General features: G+C 42.3%; 1 protein-coding gene across 1 annotated transcript; it reads right to left on the bottom strand.

The window, feature by feature from the left end:
• Positions 1–8,324: 8,324 nt before the first annotated feature.
• Positions 8,325–21,157, bottom strand: LOC108786496 (unconventional myosin-XVIIIa-like). Its single transcript, XM_018555818.1, has 7 exons — positions 20,883–21,157; positions 19,529–19,660; positions 16,192–16,350; positions 15,978–16,093; positions 15,135–15,240; positions 11,258–11,386; positions 8,325–8,382 (listed from the first exon to the last, which is right to left on the bottom strand). The coding sequence occupies exons 1-7, from the start codon at positions 21,144–21,146 to the stop codon at positions 8,335–8,337; spliced, it is 954 nt and encodes a 317-aa protein (XP_018411320.1). The 5' UTR covers positions 21,147–21,157; the 3' UTR covers positions 8,325–8,334.

Below are 21,157 nucleotides of genomic sequence, written 5' to 3'. Positions count from 1 at the left end.
AGTCAGGCGGCAAGTCATTACACATATTATGGCCCTGTGACCGGAAGTTCCGGTATGGGTATTCAATCTCAATACCGAAAAACTGGTATCGGTGCATCCCTACTCTAAACTCAGGAGTTAAATCTTAGAAATGCATCCAAGTACCTTAACTATTAACAAAAATGCATCTTATTTGTGTATCACTCGGCTGTAGATCCTCCAATCATCTCTGAATTGGTGCTGACACTGTCCTTCCCTCTGGAGGGTGACTACGTTTGTTCCCCATGGTCCCTGTGTGTGTTGTAAAGTAGTCACCGCTCCAAGCTCACTCCTGTGATGGACTCCTGAGTTTAGTGTCCCTTTCATTTCATCTTTTTTTTTTTCAATTTTGCTTTGTTGACTCTATTTTGTTCAGATTTACTCTTTATTTGCAGCACAAACACCATAACGGCCATATGTTGTTAGATTTAAAGTGACATTTCTGCACTACTTGGCACTTATTTGCCATTGTGATAGAATACTGCAGCCATCTAGCATCCTCCTTGTGTTCTGGAATGGAATGTAGTAGGTTTGCACAGATACCAAGTACAGTACTCGGTACAAGTACGAGTACATGTACCGATACTTTTGAGCTCCAAGACTACACTAGAGAAAAATTCAAAAATTAGGAGGCAGCTGTCACTTGTAAGGAGCATACGGAGCTCCTGGGATTTGTACATCTCTGTTTTAATGTACGATTTTGTTTTTATAAATAAAGGGATGCACAGATACCAGTTTTGCGAGTACTGGTACTTGCCGAGTACTTACAAGTACGAGTACTGATACATTTTTGTTTATTGTCATGTGACAGTTTTTCTAAAACAATACAGACTAATAATTTCAGGACAGTGGTGGAGCACCAGAGCCCGGTCCCAGCTGCAACCTCTGCAACCCTGGTAGTTCTCATGAAAATGCCAAGTATCGGCACTGGTACTCGAAAAGTATCTGTGCATCCCTAGAATGTAGTATTGAGCTAGCGGGTAAGATTTAGCATTGAACAAAGGTATTTGCCAATGTTCAATCATGGCTTACATTGGCTCTAATAGTCAAAGTTTCCCTTTTTTCTGTTGGAAATGTGTGTATTTGGGGTATGCCATAATAATCCCTCAGCAGCAATGTTGCCCCCCTTATATTTCTCTTCACACAGTTTAGCTTTTCTTTATTACTGTTAACTCCCTTTTAGAATATGTTTTGTCTTCTTTTGAAAATACTGGTAAGGAGAATGAAAAATATGATTTCATGTTAATTTGTGAATGGCACTTTTGAGGAAAGATGGTGTTTGAACGATTCAAGTTCTACCATTTCTAATTCTCTAAAAGTCATATCATAAGAAATGTTCAAATAACACAATTGTTCTGTATATTTTGTGTCTAAACATGATTGCTTTAGGAATAAGAGCGAAGCTGCGTTCATATGATGGCACGTTGTTTGTGGCATGCCAAGTGTGACCTTGGTTCAACAGCCAGCTAAACAGAGCCCATGCTTTGCTGATGTATCCATATACAAGTCCTACGTCCCTGCATTGGTAGAGTCACACAATATAGACAGAAGATTGGAAGCTGCATGTTGTACTTATAACTGAAATGAAAGCTCCAGCATGGGGAGACATTTTATTTAGTGTTTATTGAAGAATGAGCTGCTTTCAGAGGTTTGTTGTACAAAGTTTATCTTTACGTAGGGTACAAATGGAGCAAATTTTGGCCGATTTCAGCAGGAATAGTCTCACTGGAATAAGGGAAGCAAGGATATGTATGCAGCATGAGGTCTCATTCAAATAGGCATGTGCTGCAAGTGCATGAGACGCAGCTTGTTCCCTGGCTGTTCCGCTGACATCTTCCATTCTTCTCTATAGTGAACAGAGCTGCAAGATTCACTTCTGCCGATCATCTGCCATACACTCAGTATTAAACAGAGCAAAGCATTGTAGAGAGTTAGTCTAGCTATACACGATACAATCTGATTGTATAATAGCTTTAGATTAATCAAAACTTGAACTGTGAGGACCTACCTAAAGAAGACCATTAGTTTGCATCCAATCAGGCAGGCCTTTCCACTACGTAGTTGTTGGATGACCCAAAGGAGATTGTACAGCTTAAAGTGACATTAAACCCTCAGATTTTTTAACATAAACCAATACTGTAATGTGTGCCTTACTGTAATCCATTGTTTCCCTTCTCTTTGCTGCTCTTCCTTTTTAAATCCTCATGTCTTCTCATGCTGGGGGAGAACTTCCTTTTGCAGCTCAGGGCCTCTTCCTGTAGTGCTGGCTCAGGTTTCAAACGTACACACAGCCACCATGTATCCATTCCTGAGACAAGGCAGTCTGCTGCAAAACAGAAGTTCTCCCCAAGCATGAGAACAGATACAGATTTAAAAGGAAGAGCAGCAAAGAGAAGGGAAACAACCATGGATTACAGTGAGGCACACATTACAGTATTGGTTTATGTTAAAAAATCTGAGGGTTTAATGTCACTTTAAGGAAGAACTCCCAGGATTTTTTTAAAATTAAGCCTTGTAGTTGGGCTCCCCCCGCACTGAAAGGGTTAAGTACTTGTTTGTGTCTAGGTGCTAAAATAACCCAGTTATACTCACCTGAAGCTCCAAGCTGGCCAGCTGTCATGGCGCTCCCTCCAGCCCGGCCCTCCTCCCTGCAGCATTGGAATATTCCTTTAGCGTCCTTGCGTCCATACACTGCGTATAGATGTTGATGATTTACAGGACCTTAGACCGCTGTAGAGGAGGGGGAGAGGCGTTGGAAGGACCGGTCTAAGAACAAGCCAGCTCCGAGGTAACTTTTTTTTTTTCCATTTGAACCCAGACACAAACGACCAGTTAACCCTTGCATTTTTGAGCCACCAGATTCTGCTGCAGTGTTGAGCTGTGCATGTATGACTGCATCATTTATCATGGGGCTAGGCTACATGGGCATATAAAGCTCTATACATTTTGAGAGCTTTAAAGCTTATCTGAAGCCAAAAAAGGTTGCTGCATTCTCTCAGCCCCACCCCCCTTATTTTATCCTGCAAAAAAACACACTGCGTGACGCTGGGTGGCTACACTCACTCCTCCACTATATCTAGGCGGAAAGCCATGGTTGCCGCCACCCAGGCTGGACTTTAAACATAAGCCTTAGAGTCACAGGAGGACATATACTAACCTAATCCCGTGACTCAAGACTCAGCATATAGCGGGCAATGCTGAGAGTGCCGCTGCAATGACAGATCCTGACAATACTGTCGAGATCCACCCACTGGCTGATTGAAAGCAGGCTCTGCCTATCTAGAAGCAGAGTCAGCTATGCCCGCCCGCTCCCTCATCCATCCCTCCAGTCAGTGCTGGAAGATCGGAGGGGGGGGAATCCCTGTGGGGAGCGGTGACTGACAGTCACCATTCTCTGCAGGGAGATAATCAGGAAGTGAGCGGATCGGCGGTATGTTTTCGCTCACTTCCTGATCAATAGAGCTGACATGTGACAGTTTCAGTGTCACACATCAGCTGTAACTATGGTTGCCCCCATGCACATATGTAATTACAAACTAACGCAGATCCAATTTTTTCAGAAACATCCACACTGATGGGATTAATTGGATGAATCTGATGTTTGGTAGGTTTAAAAACAAATAAGAGAAACTTTGAACAGGCTATACTTTCCGTACAGAAGGTACGTGTATTGTTCCATGCCAAGGGCCATCTGATTGCAGCACTGCTTGTTTGGTAAACACAAATGCTTCTGATTACACAAATGGTAAGCTAATAATGAGTCCTGTTGGATGTTTATTGTATTGAGTGGTCACAATCGGTGATTTCAGTCACATTTGTTATAATCTAACAGAATATGATCTGCGCTTCTAACACAGGAACTCCAATACTCTTGTTGCTGCTAAAGCACATCATGACCCCCAATGCAGAGAGTTGATATATTCCTGTTTCTAGTGATGTCTGGAAGCTGTTGTATATAACAATTATTCCAAATCTTTAGACACATCTGCTGATCGGAATTACTTCAATAAAAGGTTATATTTTATTAAGAGCAAGAGTTGTGTATTTATTGCTTGAAATACAGGCAGTCCCCGGGTTACATACAAGATAGGGACTTTAGGTTTGTACTTAAGTTGAATTTGTGTTTAAGTCGGAACAGGTAAATGTTTTAAGTGTAACTCCAGCCAAAAAAACATTATTTGGTTTTGGATAGCAAAGGGAAGGGTCGCATTTGTTTTGTTGTCCGTTACTGCTGCTCAGAATATTATAATATAACTAAAAAAATGTTTTATTTAAAATGACGCCAAAAAAAGTTTTTTTTATTTTATAAACTTATTTTTTTATTAACTTTTTTTGTCTTTATAATTTTATTTTGTTTTTTTTTATTTTAATGTTGGGATCAATAGCCAGCTTGCTATTGGCTATTGCATTTTACAATAGCCAACAGCAGGCTGGGTATGGCTCCCAGCCTGCAATGAAGAGGAGGCAGGGGGCGGGCAGAGGAGCCACGGCCGGACCAAGAGAGCGGAGGATCGTCCGGACCAGGGAAGCCGACGGATCGGCGGAAGAGGAGGCCGGGACATCAGCGGAGGTAAGGGGGGCAGCGTAGGAATGCAGCGGTCTGTGTCCCCGCTGCCTCCGCCAACACAGGCGGGAAGAGCAGCGGGGACACAGGCCACTGCAGCCACAGTTCTCCTCAATGTACAGGCGGCCACCGATACATTTACGAGAACTGTGGAGTGGACCCCCGGTTCGCAAGTACGGATTATTCGTAAGTACGGATTGTCCGTAAGTCGGACGTCCGTAACCTGGGGACTGCCTGTACATTATTTTTGACACATTTTCACTTTAAAACTGTTTTTAAAACAAAACGTGACCCTGCTTATTCACTTCTTCAGCACAGATCCTCATTATTTCATATCAAGGCTTCTGGTCAAGTGAGCAGCACTGGAGGGAGCATGCTGGAGCATTTTCTCCAAGAAAACGAATTCTGCCCTTCCATTACTCTTTATCCAGCTCGGCAAGATTACCATTTGTGTAAAGATCCAGTGTAATGAATTGCCCATGAACTGCTCTCTTCCAGCAATCAGAAACCACTGAGTCTTCAGTATTCACTCTGCCCACATTCTGCAAAACTTAGAGCAGTGGGCTCAAAGTACCGGCCCGTGGACCAATTGCGGCCCACGAGCTGGTACTATGTCGCCTGCAGCGAGCTCATAGGTCAGGTACGCGGTCACAGACCGCGTGCCCTACTTTCGGGAGCAGCTACACGGCCTGCATCTCTGTTGGATGCAGACCGCATAGCTGCTTCTGCGGCGGCACTCGTATTGATTAGTGAGGTCTGCAGCAGACCTTACTAATCATTTACAACGGCTCGTGCCTCCTCACAGCCTATCAATCACTCTCCCTGGACGCAATGATTGTGCATCCAGGGAGAGTGATTCCAAAACCGCATGTAATAATATCACGTATCATTACATGCGGTGTGCAGGCGTTTACTGCAACTGCTGTCACCTGATCATTAACCTGAATGGGTGGCAGCTGCTGCTTGTAAACACCAATTACGAATTAGTGATTCCTGCTGGAGGAAAACGCAAGTTTGTGATGCAGGAATCCCTAATTGCACCTAAACTTATAGATATGAATAGGGCCTTATTGTGTGTGTGTATTTGTGTGAGCACCAAACCGGATATAGTTACATTTTATTTTAAAGTATGACATTTGGCGAGCGGCCCCCATGGGAGGAAAACATTTGTCGAGTGGCCCCCGAGTGAATTGAGTTTAAGACCCCTGACTTAGAGTATGAGAGTCAATGACCAATCGCCAATCTAAAAATAATATTCCCTAGCCTAGTGTAAAGCTGACCATACACCTTGAAGTCTAATTGTATGATCTGCTTTAGGTGGAAGGTATTTTTTCTAATAATCTTTAATTGTTTTAATGTTTTCAATTTGCTTTTTTGGGGTGGGGGTAGTCAAGTCATTAAAGTAGTATTCAACACTTTGTTAAAACAATTTAAAAAAATGCCTTTTGGTGTTGTCAATAATACTTTTTTTTTTTTTTAAATAGTGGCTTATTAAATGTTGCATTTACCGTTCTGATATTTCAACCCCTCCAGCGTCTGGTGTGGCGCTTCCCCCTTCTGTTCAGTGTGCCTGCACACACACACCTTCCCCCATACCCTATTACAGAACTACACATCCCATGATGCATGTGGCCGGGGAGGTGGGCAGATCCTAAGTTGCCTTCGCCTCCAGCATCTCTGTGTTGCCTTTAGCTCACATTATTAAAAACCATCTACACTAGGGTGGGCGCCCTTCTCTCTTCTTTTCTCTGTGTTGCCTGTGCGTGTGCAAAGCATCTGCAGGCATCCATAGAGAGGCGGCTAGAGGAGACCAGAGCCACCGCAGAAACAGAAGTCAGGGTGGCATGAGGGGGGTCTAAACATGTAACGAATGATAAATTGCAACAAGGAGGGGACAATCCCCAAAATGACTGCAGAGATGAGGAAAAATGTAAGTGTGGCTATGTGAAAACAAATTTAAAAGAGAACTATGGGGTAACCTTTCCTCTATAGGGTCTCTATAGAGTCACAGGAGGACATATACTAACCTCCTCGGGTGACCCAAAGATCAGAATATAGCACGCTATTGCCCACTATATACTGAGAGCGCCGCAGCTGGGATGGATCCCAACAATACGGTCTGGATCCACCCAGCTGCGTGAGTGACAGCTGCCTCTGCCTATCTACAGAGGGGAATCCCTGCGGGAAGCAGTGACTGACAGTCACCGCTCTGCAGGGAGATGATCAGAAAGTGAGCGAGCGATGGTATGTGTTCACTCACTTCCCGATTGATAGAGCCGACGTGTGACAGTTTCATTGTCACACGTCGGCTCTAACTATGAGGATGAGTGAAAATCACTCACCTCATAGTTCTCTTTTAATGAAATGGGTTTAATTACACTCGGGGGTTCATTTTTAAACTATTTGCACAGTGAAGAGCTCTGTGAGTGAGATACGCAGCACATTATGGCCGCTACAGTTCCCATACTGCTTGACTCCATCTAGTGGTCATAATGCACTGTGAATCTCATTTGCTGAGCTGTTCGCTGTGTGAGCGGTTGCTAAGTCAACCTTTATAGCAGACTTTTACCCCGTTCCACTAAAAATCACCTCAGCATGCAGCTCTTACATTCATTCGTTAAACATATTTTCTTTTACTTACAATTATTGGTTTTCCACTTCCTGGTCCTCATAGAGATTAGTGATGTGCCCAAACGTTACTTTCTGGGAAGTGCTGGCAAATCTCATCTGTAATGTCATTAGATCTCAGGGAAAGGCTTTTTCCTCCCCTGAGATGATGTGCATGGTCACATGTCCTAGTCATATGTGCCAGGAAGTAAAAGAAAATATATTAACCCCTTAGTGACACCGCTTCCAAAAATGTTTTAGTTCCTGGGGACCAGATACATTTTGCCATTTTTGCTATGTGTTTGTTTAACCTTAATCTCCATCTTGCTCATGCACTGCAGCTACACGTAAATTATTTTATTTGTCCTGATTTGTAGGGTATATCATATGTCTGGGATTTCAGTTTATTTAGGGAGTTATAGGTCACAAAATACAAGGAGTGAAATACAGTTTTAGTGTGGAACAATTTTATTTTAGAAAGTGGTATGTTTGTCTCCTATCTTTAATAGCCTTCCCGGCACTATATGTTTTTATAATTTGTATATTAAATGTATTTAAAAACTTTGACTTTAAAAAATGTAAACTTTTTTTTCATTTTTACATTGTATTTTATTTTTTTTAAATAGAGGACATTTATAGGGGCTTTGATACTTAGTATCTCTGAGGAGAATACAATATTCTCCTCGGAGATACAAACTGATACAAAGTAACACACATCCGGCTCGCATTTGCACACAACACAGTGAGTGGCTGTGTGGCTGTCACGGCTCTATGATCGCTGTGATCATAGTGCTGTGACCATCTCATCTGCTGTTGAGGGTCTGCCTTGGACCTCGAAGGACCCATCAACACCGGTGACTCGATGAGTGCTGAGTGCCCAGAGTTTATTGTACTGCATGACAGTACAGGATTATCCCGTCTCCGGCCATTAATCAACGGAGCAATCTTGATGGGATAATCCTGTCATTGGTTGGGAAGGGGTTAATATGGATTTGAATTTATGGATTAAAATAGTGATACTCTAAAAAATTGTATCCAAATGATAGCAGATCACTGTAAAATGACACAAGGTGATTCTGTCATAGTTGTTCCTGCAGTAGCTGTTGAGTACGGTATATATTTTCCGATGTAGGTGCTCTTGCTGGCTATTTCACATCTCTGTTTTTGGCCAAAAGTAATTTCTGTAATTTCTCCTAGAAACAAATACGTGGATAGCTCAGTACAACAAGCAGTCCTAACAGGCTATAGACAAGCATTATTAACAAACATCCATGACTATTTTAGTTCAACTATACCTTTAAGGCTTCATTCAGACGGGCATACATGTCCATACGGCATGCACGCCCATAAAAATATCCGTTCCTGGAAGGGACAGGTGCTGTGTGTAATTTCACACAGCAGCCTGTTCTTCCCTATGGGAAGACGTGGCTGCATGCAATTACATGCTGTCAGACAATGGACCCGTGTGGATGTGCAATTACACGCAGCACCTGTCCCTTCCAAAATAGGGTCTTTTTATGGGCGTGCACACCATATGGAGGTGTACGCCCGTCTGAATCAGCCCTTACGGTTTGCCTGCCTAGATTTAACAGTGGCTATAGACCGGACATATACACATTTTGTATTTTTAGCAAACAACTCCCCAAACTACAAACTGATATATTATAAATACGCTAACAGAAAAGGCCTCTCGTGGATTGCTGTTATTATCAGGCTCAGGTAAGCACATATTAAAGATAAGACAACTATAACAAAAAGGGGCTATAAAAAGTATGACTGCCTCTTTATGGAGACAGGTCCTCTTTATGGAGACATCAGGTGTCTGTCAGAAGCAATCTGCTTCACCAGCTTCTTCTGGCTGCAGTTGCCGGAGAATGTAAACAGTGACACCGGAAGTGTTGTAATACACATCACTTCCGGATCCAGTGATCAGAGGAGAGATCAGCGGCTAGAAACTTACTGATCCCCCTCCAATCGGTGAGGGGAGACCCGCCATGCCGGTCCTGGGCCTGCACAGGGCACAGTGGAGCCTGGGGTAGCCGGGGGGCACACTGCTGCACGGTAGAAGAACAGCCGCTGGATCAGTTGTATCTAAACAGCCACCGCCGGTTGTTTAAAACAATACCAAGAACATGGCTGCAGCAGCTGCTGTTTTCCTGGTATAACTGCTTCAGGATCAGGACTTTTTTTTTTTTTACAGTGGGCGGTCCTGAAGTAGTTAAAGCTAACCTGTTATTAGAGAAATTCTGACCTTGTTTTATAATGTGCTAGCCCACTGCCTGGGCATTGCTACAGGATCCTGCTTTCAGGAAGCTATGTTTAGTCCCTTCCACCAGCTATAATCTGCAACCACATAGAGAAGCACAGAGATCACTCAAAACATCAATCAACATCATCAATGAAAACAGAAAGGTTTTATTGAATAATGTAATTTGTATGTTGATGGAGGGGAAATGTGGAACCCGAGAAGGCAACATATAAGCAAAATCAATGTCAGCTTTAAAAATTATTTGGTGACTATTACTGCCAATGCTTTACAGCACTGGTCTTAGCTCATCTCCTTTTTTTTTTTTTAGTTCAGGATGGAGTGTGAAAGTGTTAGAACCCTGTCAGGTTTTGTTGCTTTCTTTGCCCCCCTCCCCAAAGGAGATTGACCCTCCCTATTTGTCCTGGTGACCATTCTTACCATAGGTGAGAGCAGTGTTCATTTTGTTGACTAATAATTTTCGCAATAGTTTTCGTCAACAACACCTTTTTCAGTGACCAAAACTAAATAGAAACTAAGTTATGATGACTAAAACTATAGCGAAAATATATTTACATTTTAGTCGACTAACAAGAGACCAAAATGTTAGGGAGAGACAATTTGGGAAGAGATCAAATCGGAACTAATCTCTTTGGACTTCCAGTTCCATCCTGAACGGACGTGTAATAGGTAATATGTACAATGGCATCACAGACAATATAGTTTTTCAGAGTTTAGAGTTGCACTTCATTCAAAGAATGAAGAATGTTGTATGCAAGTTGTTCTAATTAATACATATCTAATAACTGGTTCTTTGTTGAAAATACTCAATATTATTGTTTGTTTATAAGACTTGGTTTAATCTCATTTTAAGATAAATAAAGACATGTTATATATCACAACAGTTAAATGTGTATCTGTATTGCATATTTAAACCTTAATACCATAAGTAATAACAGGTTAACAGACGTTTACTCCAGGAGTATATAATTAGATTGGAAATTCTAGAGAAATTCTTAAATTACTATTTAACTAAACCCACTAGATTTTAGTAGACTAAATCTACTGTAGATTTAGTCAACTAAAAATGTATGATATTTCAACAAATCCCAGCAATAATACATTAAACACCCTGTATAATGAACTATTGCTGGGACTTGTTGTTCCTCCATCTAAAACAATTCAGATGACTAAAATATGACTAAAACTAAATGGCATTTAGGCGCTTCTGCCTTGGGGGCCCCCAGTTCTAATCCCAGCCAGGTCACTATCTGTAAGCAGTTTGCATTTTCTCCCTGTGCTTGTGTGGGTTTCCTCCAGGTACTCCGGTTTCTTCCCACACTCCAAAGACATACTGGAAGGTAAATTGGCTCCTGTCTGGCCCTGTATGTATGCATGTGAGTTAGGGACCTTAGATTGTAAGCTCCTTGAGGGCAGGGACTGATGTGAATGTGCAGTATGTAAGCTCTGCGTAAAAAGTTGGAGCTATATAAATACCTGTAATAAATCCAAACATTTATGGCATTTCCTAGAACAGGATCTTCAGTGACAACTGAGAGGGGATTTCCCTTAAATTCCTTCTGTGTGTCCAAAACAGGGCGTCAAGGGACACCTCCCCAATGGGACACAAAAAAAAGGCTAAACATTACCAAAACCTGTCAAAGTACAAAATACCAAAAGTACGGTTAAAATGATTAACATCTTGCCTTCATTGTATTTGGCAAATTTAAGCTTGACCCATTATAAATGATAGTTGCTTCCCCTGCCTGTAGTCTAACATATATGTCTAGAATTAGCAGATGTAATAAGAGGATATGACATACTTGATCCTGCAGCTGATTTTCAAATCTTTGGCACAGTGATTGGAGCTCCTCAATTGTTCTGTTCTTGAGTTTCATTTGTATCTTGCTGTCTTCCAATGCTGCCATCAGGGTCTTACACTTTTCACACGCCTACCCAAATACATGTAATATAATTAAAAAAGGTGTCTGCATCCACTAAGAAGAAACTGCAAAATGATTTAGCCGTGAAGTCAAACAGAACAACATTCATCTCCATGTCAGTTATATACATTGCAAGGATTTTAGAGAACTGCATTGCGGACTCTTACCTCCTGCTTTGTTTTTAAATTCACAAATGTATTTCACCTAAGCTGGCCATACAATGTGGGGGGCCCTGCCTGCAACACTTGTCTTGACAAACTTTAATTGAAAAATCAGGAGTCGGGTGGAAAATTGTCAGAAGGACAGTGACTGCAGCCAATCAGCGTGCAGTCACAATTCGGTTATTCTGACAGCCACGGGTGCCTGCCGTCTGAGGGGAGATCAAGCTTTTTTTTTTCTCGTTCAGTCTGCAGGCTCAAGAAGAAAAAAAATTATAAGGGTATGGCCATCTTTACATGATCCCCAACTTGCTAAGTGGAAATGGCTGCCTGCGATGTTCACATGATCAATCTCAGTGTTGTAATAAGAATGTTGTTCTACCCACAATTAAAAATGATATACAGTACAGAAATGTCAGGAGGGGAAAAACACAAAGACTCACACCTCAAAAAATAATAAATAAAATAAAAATACATTTTACGGGAAGAAGATTTTTGTAAGATTTAAAAGAGAACTATGAGGTAAGTGTTTTTCCCAATAGTTCTCTTAAGGGTCACGGGAGGACATATACTGTCGAGATCCACCCAGCTGTGTGATTGACAGCTGGATCTGCCTATCTAGAGGCAGAGCCAGCTGTACACGCCCCCTCCCCGTCCGTTCCTCCAGTCAGCAGGGAATCCCTGCAAGGAGCCGTGACTGACATTCACGGCTCTCTGAAGGCAGATGATCGAGAAGTGAGCAAACGACAGTATGTGTTCGCTCACTTTCCGATCTGTTGGGCCGACGTTCTCCAACGTTCTCCTCATAGTTCTCCAATAAGCATAGCCCGAATAACATCCCTGTCTTTGAACACCTGGGTTTCAACAGCCAGGCCAATAGAGCCAGCAAACAAGAAGGAGGGTGGAAGATAGGTCCTCGAGAGAACAGATGTGGCTGATCGGGAAAAGGCCATGGAGCGTCTGCCACCAGATGAACCAGGGCCGGCATACCACACTCTGTGAGGCCAGTCTGGAGTGATGAGTGGAACGCCTTCGTGCTCAATGCTGCGAAGGAGAAGAAGCAACAATGCCACTGAAGGAAAGGCATAGATCAGGATGTACCAATCCCATGGAGCCATCAAGGCATCCACTATATCCACCGTTGGATCCCTTTCCCTGGATAAAAATCTGTCCACCATCTTGTTGAGATGAGAAGCCAGAAGATCCACATCTGACGTACCAGGTACAGACAAAGTTGTTGAAACACCTCTGGATGGGGAACCATTCGCCTGGATCCAGATGAAATATTCAAACAGGAGAGAAGGAGACATCCATTATCCTGAGGACACTAAGCAAAATTGGCAGGTAGGAGATGGGAGGGGTTATTACCTTACAGGGGCAAGCCTTTCATTTTTTGCCTAGTATTGATTTCTCCTGACGGCAGCAGCATAACCCTATGTATCATATTTCTTCAGAGCTGTGCCCCTCAATGGATGAGAAAGAAACAGCTATACTCCAGACGTTAGACAAAAACGAGCACCTAACCATTTTACTGTAGGGGTAGCCCCACTGCAGGGGTAGATTTTTTTTTTGTTTGCATGGATATGAGCTTCAAACGAAAACATAGTGACCACTAAAACCCTATAATCTGCCATTTGTCACCAAGAAACCGAGTAACCTGTAGTGAGTATTCCAGCATCACATCACAAGCAGGCCCATTCTAGGATCTATCCAAGGATGTCTATGGAACAAAGGTTTCATGACTGGTTTCAGAACTTTTTACTGGGAGACATATGCCGCATCTTTGAATCTTTTGCATTGCAGGGACTGCCAGAGTCATATAAGTCCCCAAAAACATTAAGGGCCCATCCACACCTATTTGTTGCAGTAATGCACAGTGAAAGACACATTACACCACAACACGCAATAACACATGACAAGCAGTGCAATTCATTTTGGATGTCACCCTAACGCACCTTACCAGCGCACCTCCGTGCACGTAGGTTCCAGAACACCACAACGTATAGATGTGAACCATCTGTGTCTTGCGTTGGAGAAAAAGCTGCAGGTTCGAATTAAAGGAGAACTATGAGATGAGTGATTTCCACTCACCTCATAGTTCTAGCCGACCTGTGACAATGAGACTGTCACAGGTCGGCTCAGTAGATCGGGAGGTGAGCGAACACATACCGGGCTGGATTCCCCTCTCCCCGCTCCGATCTGCCAGCGCTGACTGGCGGAACGGACGGGGGAGGGGCGGGTATAGCTGGCTCTGCCTCTAGATAGGCAGAGCCAGCTGTCACTCACGCAGCTGGGCTGATCCCGTCATCTACGTCGGGATCCGCTCCAGGTGCGGCTTCTCAGTATACCGCGAGCTGTAGCTCGCGGTATACTGAGCTTAGGGTAACGGGAGGACGCTAGTTTGTGTCCTCCTGTCACCCTAAGGAGAACTATGGGGAAAAACACTGACCCCATAGTTCTCCTTTAATGGGCTGCCTTCACACACAATGAGGGGAATTTATGAAAACTGGAGCAGACACAATCTGGAGCAGCTGTGCATGGCAGCCAATCAGCTTCTCTATTTCATTTTCAAATCTTAACTGAACAGACTGCAGAGAGAAGCTGATTGGTCCAGATTTTGTCTGCTCCAGTTTTGATAAATTCCCTTCAATGTGTTACATAAACACACCTGGATTAATGCACTGTATAATGTGAAAGGGACCTTAGTGTTTTCACACAGAGTGGATTATTTCCATAAAACTGCAGTGGGATTTGGTAATGCGACAGTTTGGATATAAACATCTACTGGAACACTGTTAATGCAATCATGACACCAACCTAACTTGTTGGAAACCCCCCTATGCCACATGTTGGATTCTTCCCTAAGGCTGGGTTCACACTTAGGCGTATTGAATATGCGCGTTTTTTTTACCGCACACGTTTCCGAGGGCTACTTGGCTGTATCCCAATGGAAACGCCCGACCAAAACGCCCCAAAGAAGTACATGTACTTCTTTGGGCGCAGGGCGGTTTCCTACGCGTTCGTACTCACGGAAAACCGCCCAGATGGGAACCATGAACATTGAAAATAATGGCATTTCCCTGTTTGAGCGGTTTTCCGCGAGTACGAAAGCGCGGAAAAACGCCCAGGTGTGAACCCAGCCTAATGGGTTTGGTGACTGAGTCAGAAAACTATTCCCAGGGGGTCTGGTATCTACATACAATAAATTAGCTGCACTCTTTCACAGGAAGACATTTGCCCATCTACAGTGTGCCCATGAGGTAATTTGGCACATTTGCATTGCTAGCAAGCTAGAAGTCCCCTTTAGAAATACCAAACTTGGTAACAACTGTCACATACCCTCTTCCAGTATGCCTGTGTATTTGTAAGGAAAACTACAACAGAAACTTTAATTGCAGTTTTGGATTAGTCTGATTTGCCTGCTGTAATCCCCAAAAATCTTCCCCATGGAGACAGATTACCCTGATCGTGGCACCGGCAGATTTCCTTTGGAGATCTCATAGCAGAGATGTAGCTGGGAATATCCTAGTCTGTTAATCTGAATGCCCATAAGACCTGATACAGTAATACCAGTGATACAGTACTTCTAGTAATCTCACATGTCTGGAAGTGCTATCTCTCTTCAGCTGTGTGCGGTGTAACTGAGCCTCCTCCGCTAATCGACTTATTTCCTTCTGCAGGTCTTCCATTTGCTTCTGATGTTCCCTGGAGAGATGACAGAAATACACACAAAAGGTACCGAGCAGAGTAAAAAACAAGTGAAAATAATGTTGCAAAATATTTTAAAAATGTAAAGAAAATAGGAAGATTAAAAAATAAATAAAAATATTGTAAAGAAAAGAAAAAAAAAATGTTTTTTAAATGCCGCGCGCCGACCCGACCGCATGCGATGGACTCCCGCTGCATAATAATGCATCTGACAGATGCCGGCAAAAGAAAAACAATTGGGCAGAGCTAGAGGTGAAAGTTAGCTCCGCCCAACTGTTTCCTATTGGCTGTCCTATTCCTGTTTCCCATTGGCTGTTTCCTATTGGAAATGAATAACAACTGTGAATTGTGAATAACTATTGTGAATAGGCAGAGGCGGCTGAAGAGAGCCGAAGGATCAGCTTTAGTGTTAATATCTGTATATGGTTTTCTGTGTTATTCCCAATGAATATTCATAAACTCATCTGAATCAGAATCAGAATCCGAAACCCAAACCGAAGTGAATTTCCGATCCGAATCCCGAAATAACCCAACCAAATTTTTCCACAGCTTACATGTCTAATACCCATCATTAGAGGTAATATATGATCAGTGCTGTTACACCCCCCAAAAAAAATCCTTTAACATATGTGAACAGTCTATATTTGTACAACGTTTAAAACCAAGAAACTGTAATGTATCATTGATGATTATGTATGTAATGTGGAAAACAAAATCTGCAGGGTTAAATGTACCATGACTTGTCTCTGAAAAGTTCGGAGATCTGCTGCTTCAGTTTATTGACTTTTTCATCTCTGATGTTGACCTCTATTTGGCTCTGTTCCCGAAGTGCTGCCATTGTCTCTTCATACTTTCAGAAGACAGAAGATGTCACATTAATTTATGGTTTTGAACGAAGACATTTTCTGAAGAGGTTTTAAGTGATGGATATCCGTCCATAGCACCTACCTGACTCTGCAGTTCTCTGCTGACATTTTCATAATGCAGAATGTTATCGTTTAGAAGCTGTTCCTTTTCTTCCACTAATCTCTGGCTTCTGTCCAGCGACTGCCTGGTGGTTTCATGACTGTTTACTTCAAGTTCAATGTCTTTGGCGAACTGCAACGTCTACAGCGATAGAATGTTGTTGCTTTAAACTCAAGGCCAAGTCAGCTACATGTAGACTGTAAAATGGCTGCTACACAGAGAAAACATTCATAAAATATATTATCATAGCTAATAAAATGACATAGGAGGTAATGTATGAAAAGTGCTCTGCCAAGAAAATGTCTTGTTGTCCATAGCAATCAATCAGAATAACTATTTTTCATGTAATGTTCTGCACTGCAGCAAAGCCCCACATTTTTGGTATGCAATAAGCACTTGTAGCCCCTATAGATATATATATTCATGTATATACGTGCGATTACAGTGATTCGTGTTCCTGACTGTGAATAGTTAATGGCCTCTGTGTGCCCTGGAGGTGGAGATTTATGGGAGTTGGAGTGCAGAGCAGGGACTGAAACATTTACAAGGATGATCTCTGAAACTGCAGCTCCCAGGAGGCTGTGCAGGAGAGAGGAGGAGACTTAGGGGTGGTGGCTGCTGTACGCGCGCAGTCTGGGACAGCCATCCGAAGAGGACAGATCTGTGCAGCCCTGTGTGGGCTAAGACTGTGTGAGACAGAGCTGTGTGGTCACCGCTGATATACAGCGACACACAGGCTCTGTGCAGCGGTGTACAGAGAGACTGACCCGAGTTGCTGAACCGGAGAGGATCCGATCGAGTGCCTGAAGTGAGATCCGGTGACGCGGTTATCGCCAGGAAGTCGAGGCCTAGGTGCACGGCCGAACCAGCCGCCGGGGTGATCCAGCCAGCCCAGCAGAGAGAGAGAGAGAGAAGCCAGACGGAGCCAACCGAGATGACTGCGAGCATCCTGGATGAGTGAAGACTTCCTATCAAGGACCCAGACGACTTCCCCTACTGCGCCTGAGCTGAAGAGGAATAGAGGACGTCCGGCATCTGCTATCAGTCTTCATCTTCTCCAACTGACCTGAGGATTGGTGAGAGGCCTTTGGCCACGTTGACAGCCTGTTTGCTTCTCTTACCTGCACTACAGTAAGGGCCCCAACGCCGGCTAGCTTAGGACACCACTACTGGCCAGTAGTCTAGGAAGGGTTGGGCATTGCCAAAGGGAAACCTTAAAGGGACATACACCCCATTCAAGGGAGGACATTTAAAGACAATTGGCCTCACATACCTCAGTGCTGACAGCAAATAGCTGCAGTTACTGAGTTGCAGAGTGCCTTATCCTGCTGCTTAATATCCTTTTGTGTGACTGTTGGGTATACTATTGCCATAGTTGCTTCATATATTGTGTTATTATTAAATCTGCTATCAAACTGTTCAAAGGTGTGTTGGTGTGCTGTGGATCCACGATTTGGGCGGTACATTGGTGTAGGGGGATAGAAACACCCGATCATTCAGCGGCTCCTTCGGGGGTGAGCGCTACACACTTATTAAAGACAACCTGTCAGGACAAAAACATGAGAGTTACTTTTGCTGACTTGCTATTAAAGAGGACCTGAACCGTGGAAACTGTGCCCAAAAAAGTCAAGCAGCAGACAAGGAACTAGTCACTAGTATTGCCTATAGCAGAACTTCCAGGGGTGTGGAATTAAAAGAAAAACAACAAAAAACTACTTGTCCAAGGACTAAAGCGGGGGCCCAATTTACTTTCCCTCATGACAATCTACTTGTCGTGAAACATAATTTTTTGTTCAAAGTTTATTGATTTTCATGAATGTTTTAAACAGTAAACTGTAAATACAACATAGTAACACAATCCGAGAATACAAATCCAATAGGGCTGCATGTCCAAGCAAAATTTACAGGATCAAAATCAAGATGTGCAACCCTAGAAGCCCTAATAGGCTAACAAGAAATACTTCAATACAATTGGAATGTGTACAAAAAAATCATTCTAACCAAAATCGTATTTAACCGTGCTAAGCAACGCTTCTCATTGGGGTAAGCGCTGGCCAATAAGTGCTCTCAATTTGTGAGTGAAATTCAAAATCCATAGTGCAGGGCTGCACTGGACGGCAGTACGGGGTATGGATAGTACGCCTATACCAGCAGAGGGGAAGGACCGATCGCGGAAAGATAAGTATGCGAGATTGGGGCGGTGACTACTTTACAACACACACAGGGACCATGGGCAACAAAAGTAGCCACCCTCCAGAAGGAAGGACAGCGTCAGCACCAATTCAGAGATGATTTGAGGACCTACAGCCGAGTGATACACAAATTAGATACATTTTCGTTAATAACTAAAGTACTTGAATGCATTTTTAGGATTTAACCCTCGAGTTTAGTGTCACTTTAACTTTTGAGAGCTTAAAAAATGACGAATTCGCTCTTTTGAAGCTGGCATGGTTTGATAAAGCCACAAGCTGCACAGATGCTGCTTCAATGTATAGCAGCAACTAAAAAAATTTTGAAAAACATCCAGTCAAGTTTTTTCTTTCTAGAGCCAACTAAAATATGAAAGGTGACAATGATCGGTTGCTTTAAGCATCACAGGCTATTCTTTCAGATAGTTTCTTACATAAGTGCCAATAATTCTTCAACAAAGTTCCAAATCTGGAAATGACTTATAAATTGAGGCTGATGGAAAACATCACACACTTTATAGCTTAGAGAATGTTTTCATTATCAATGATGACACCTTTTCAAAGTTTTGGGATCAGTGGTTGGGGGTGCCCAGTTTGGCACCAACTACCCTGGTCATGCATTGTCTATCTGTTGTGCAATGGGTATATACTTTGTCCAATTTTATATATATTTAAACTATATGCTATTATGGATTTAATAATTATACAGAATGCAGTCGCTTTGCTGTGTTGATGATGGGGTGGATAGGTCGGTTCTACTTTTTTTGTTTTCTGTATGGACTCATCATCACTTTTGGCATGGTTTTATTGATAGTTGATGACTTTCTTTGACTGACTCTCATTTACTTCTCTAGTTACCTTCTGCTGGTACACTGAAGGTATTATGTAATGTTTTCAGTATTATTACACTACTCTGCCGTGGTGTCCTAGTATGCTAAGACTTTGTAATGGATGCCGTTACTTCATTTCATTCTTAAGTTTTGTATTTTTACACCGTTAGTGATCCACGTTAGTCATATGTACGTTTGAGGAGACCATCATATTTTAAATGTTTCTTTATTTCTGTTTATTTTTCTAAAAAATATAAAGCCTTAATTTAAAAAAAAAATGAGTTAGAAAAATACTGATACCTTATTTGTAATGGTTTTATTGAGCTTTTCCACCATATCCTCTTTTTCTTTTACAGATGATCTCAGCACCAGATTTTCCTTCTGCAAAGCTTGTATTTTTGACAGAAATGCACTTTCTTCATCAGACGATACCTAAAATATATCAAACTGTGGTTATGCCAATAGATTACGTCTATGCTTTGATCTGTGATCTGATATGTGGGCATGTACATATCATTTTGCAATAAAAAAAAAAATGGACAATATAAAAAAATTTGATTGATAGACACAGTTATGTTAAAGAATATGTGCACTTATTCCTTTTGCTGCCCTCTGTTAGCATAGCATGCAAGTATACTCCTTTGCTGTTCCTAAGTCTCATACAGCCCTATGGGAAGTCAATGCACAGCAAGCTCACTTATCCTTACATTATGTCAGATGTTAATGTGCAGTGTGTTAGAGCCAATTTGAACCCTCAGACACAATGAAAGTGTTCAATGTCTTACAGTTCTTCATCAATCAACCACAGCCTGATTGGAGAGCTCTGGCTCTGACTCAGGAGACGGAGTATTGGACCTCTGCAATGACACCAATGATTCTTTACAGAGACCAAAAGTCCCACTCTGCAGCATACTGCCAGGGGACAGGCTATTCTACTGAGGCTGTGGCTGCTTTAGGACCGATTTTCTTTGCTTTGAGACCGGGATGCAACACAGAACAACTGCCTCGCACCCTTCTGTGCCCGTAGAACTGAATGAAATGTCACAGTTTTACATTTCAATAAAGTTCTACCAAATAAAAACCCCAAAACATTGCAATGTTGTGCTGAGATCGGCACATTGGCATTGTGCCAGCCAACGCACAGCAGCCGCCACCGACAATGCACATGGGGGAGCCATTCAAAATGAATGAAATACAAGTGCTACTGGTCAAATTATTGTTATTTCATACAACATACAACTACAGAGTATTATTGGTCATTGCAAGAAATCAAAAGTTGTGTTTTCACTTAAAGTTTTATAATTACCTAGATAAATCTAAAAAAAATTACATGGAGAAGTGCAATCAGATTGCAACTAAGTGAGTATAAAGCCTAGAAGGAAAGAATGTTATTGCAAACTAAAGTTTTGTTTAAATTGTAACAATTATTACAAAAATTGTAATTACTTTAATGATACATTTATAACTGTAACATTATCAACAAGATTAGAATGTATATATTATAACCGCAAGCATAGAAAACAAAATAGACAGTAATGCTCCCCAGGCTTTATGTTGAAGAACAAAGCCATTAACTTCATTACTACCAAGAGAAAGTCAACAACTCAAAGCATTAGTATATGAAACAGGGAGCAAGGCCAAGAGAAGTTTGTACCTGAACTGCTATGCTGACAACGCTCTTCCGTGATGGCTTCTCAGCTGTGACAGTGCCGGGAACGCTTTTTGCTGTTTTACCAAAAGGCACATTAGTGGTTGACTTTACATCCTGAATCCCCAAACCAATCCCTGCAATGCTGGGGAGCTGTTCTGTCGTATTTGTCCTGCTCATATGAAATGAGTGACGTAGGTGCCTCATGGGATCCACTTCTGAAAGTATTGCTCTGTTTATTCCTGAGTTCCTTTTAAGCCTTGCTGTCATTTTGGTATTTT

Source organism: Nanorana parkeri, unplaced genomic scaffold, assembly GCF_000935625.1.
Source record: "Nanorana parkeri isolate BGI_ZX_2015 unplaced genomic scaffold, ASM93562v1 scaffold11, whole genome shotgun sequence".
Classification (NCBI taxonomy): domain Eukaryota; kingdom Metazoa; phylum Chordata; class Amphibia; order Anura; family Dicroglossidae; genus Nanorana; species Nanorana parkeri.
This window is presented reverse-complemented; position numbering and strand designations above follow the sequence as displayed.

Coding starts and splice junctions, on each gene's coding strand:
- LOC108786496 (XM_018555818.1), bottom strand. CDS start 21,146: ATGACAGCAAGGCTTAAAAGGAACTCAGGAATAAACAGAGCAATACTT. Junction 16,094..16,191: donor GCAGAGAACTGCAGAGTCAG/GTAGGTGCTATG, acceptor GTCTTCTGAAAG/TATGAAGAGACAATGGCAGC. Junction 11,387..15,134: donor GAGATAGCACTTCCAGACAT/GTGAGATTACTA, acceptor GTATTTGGGTAG/GCGTGTGAAAAGTGTAAGAC.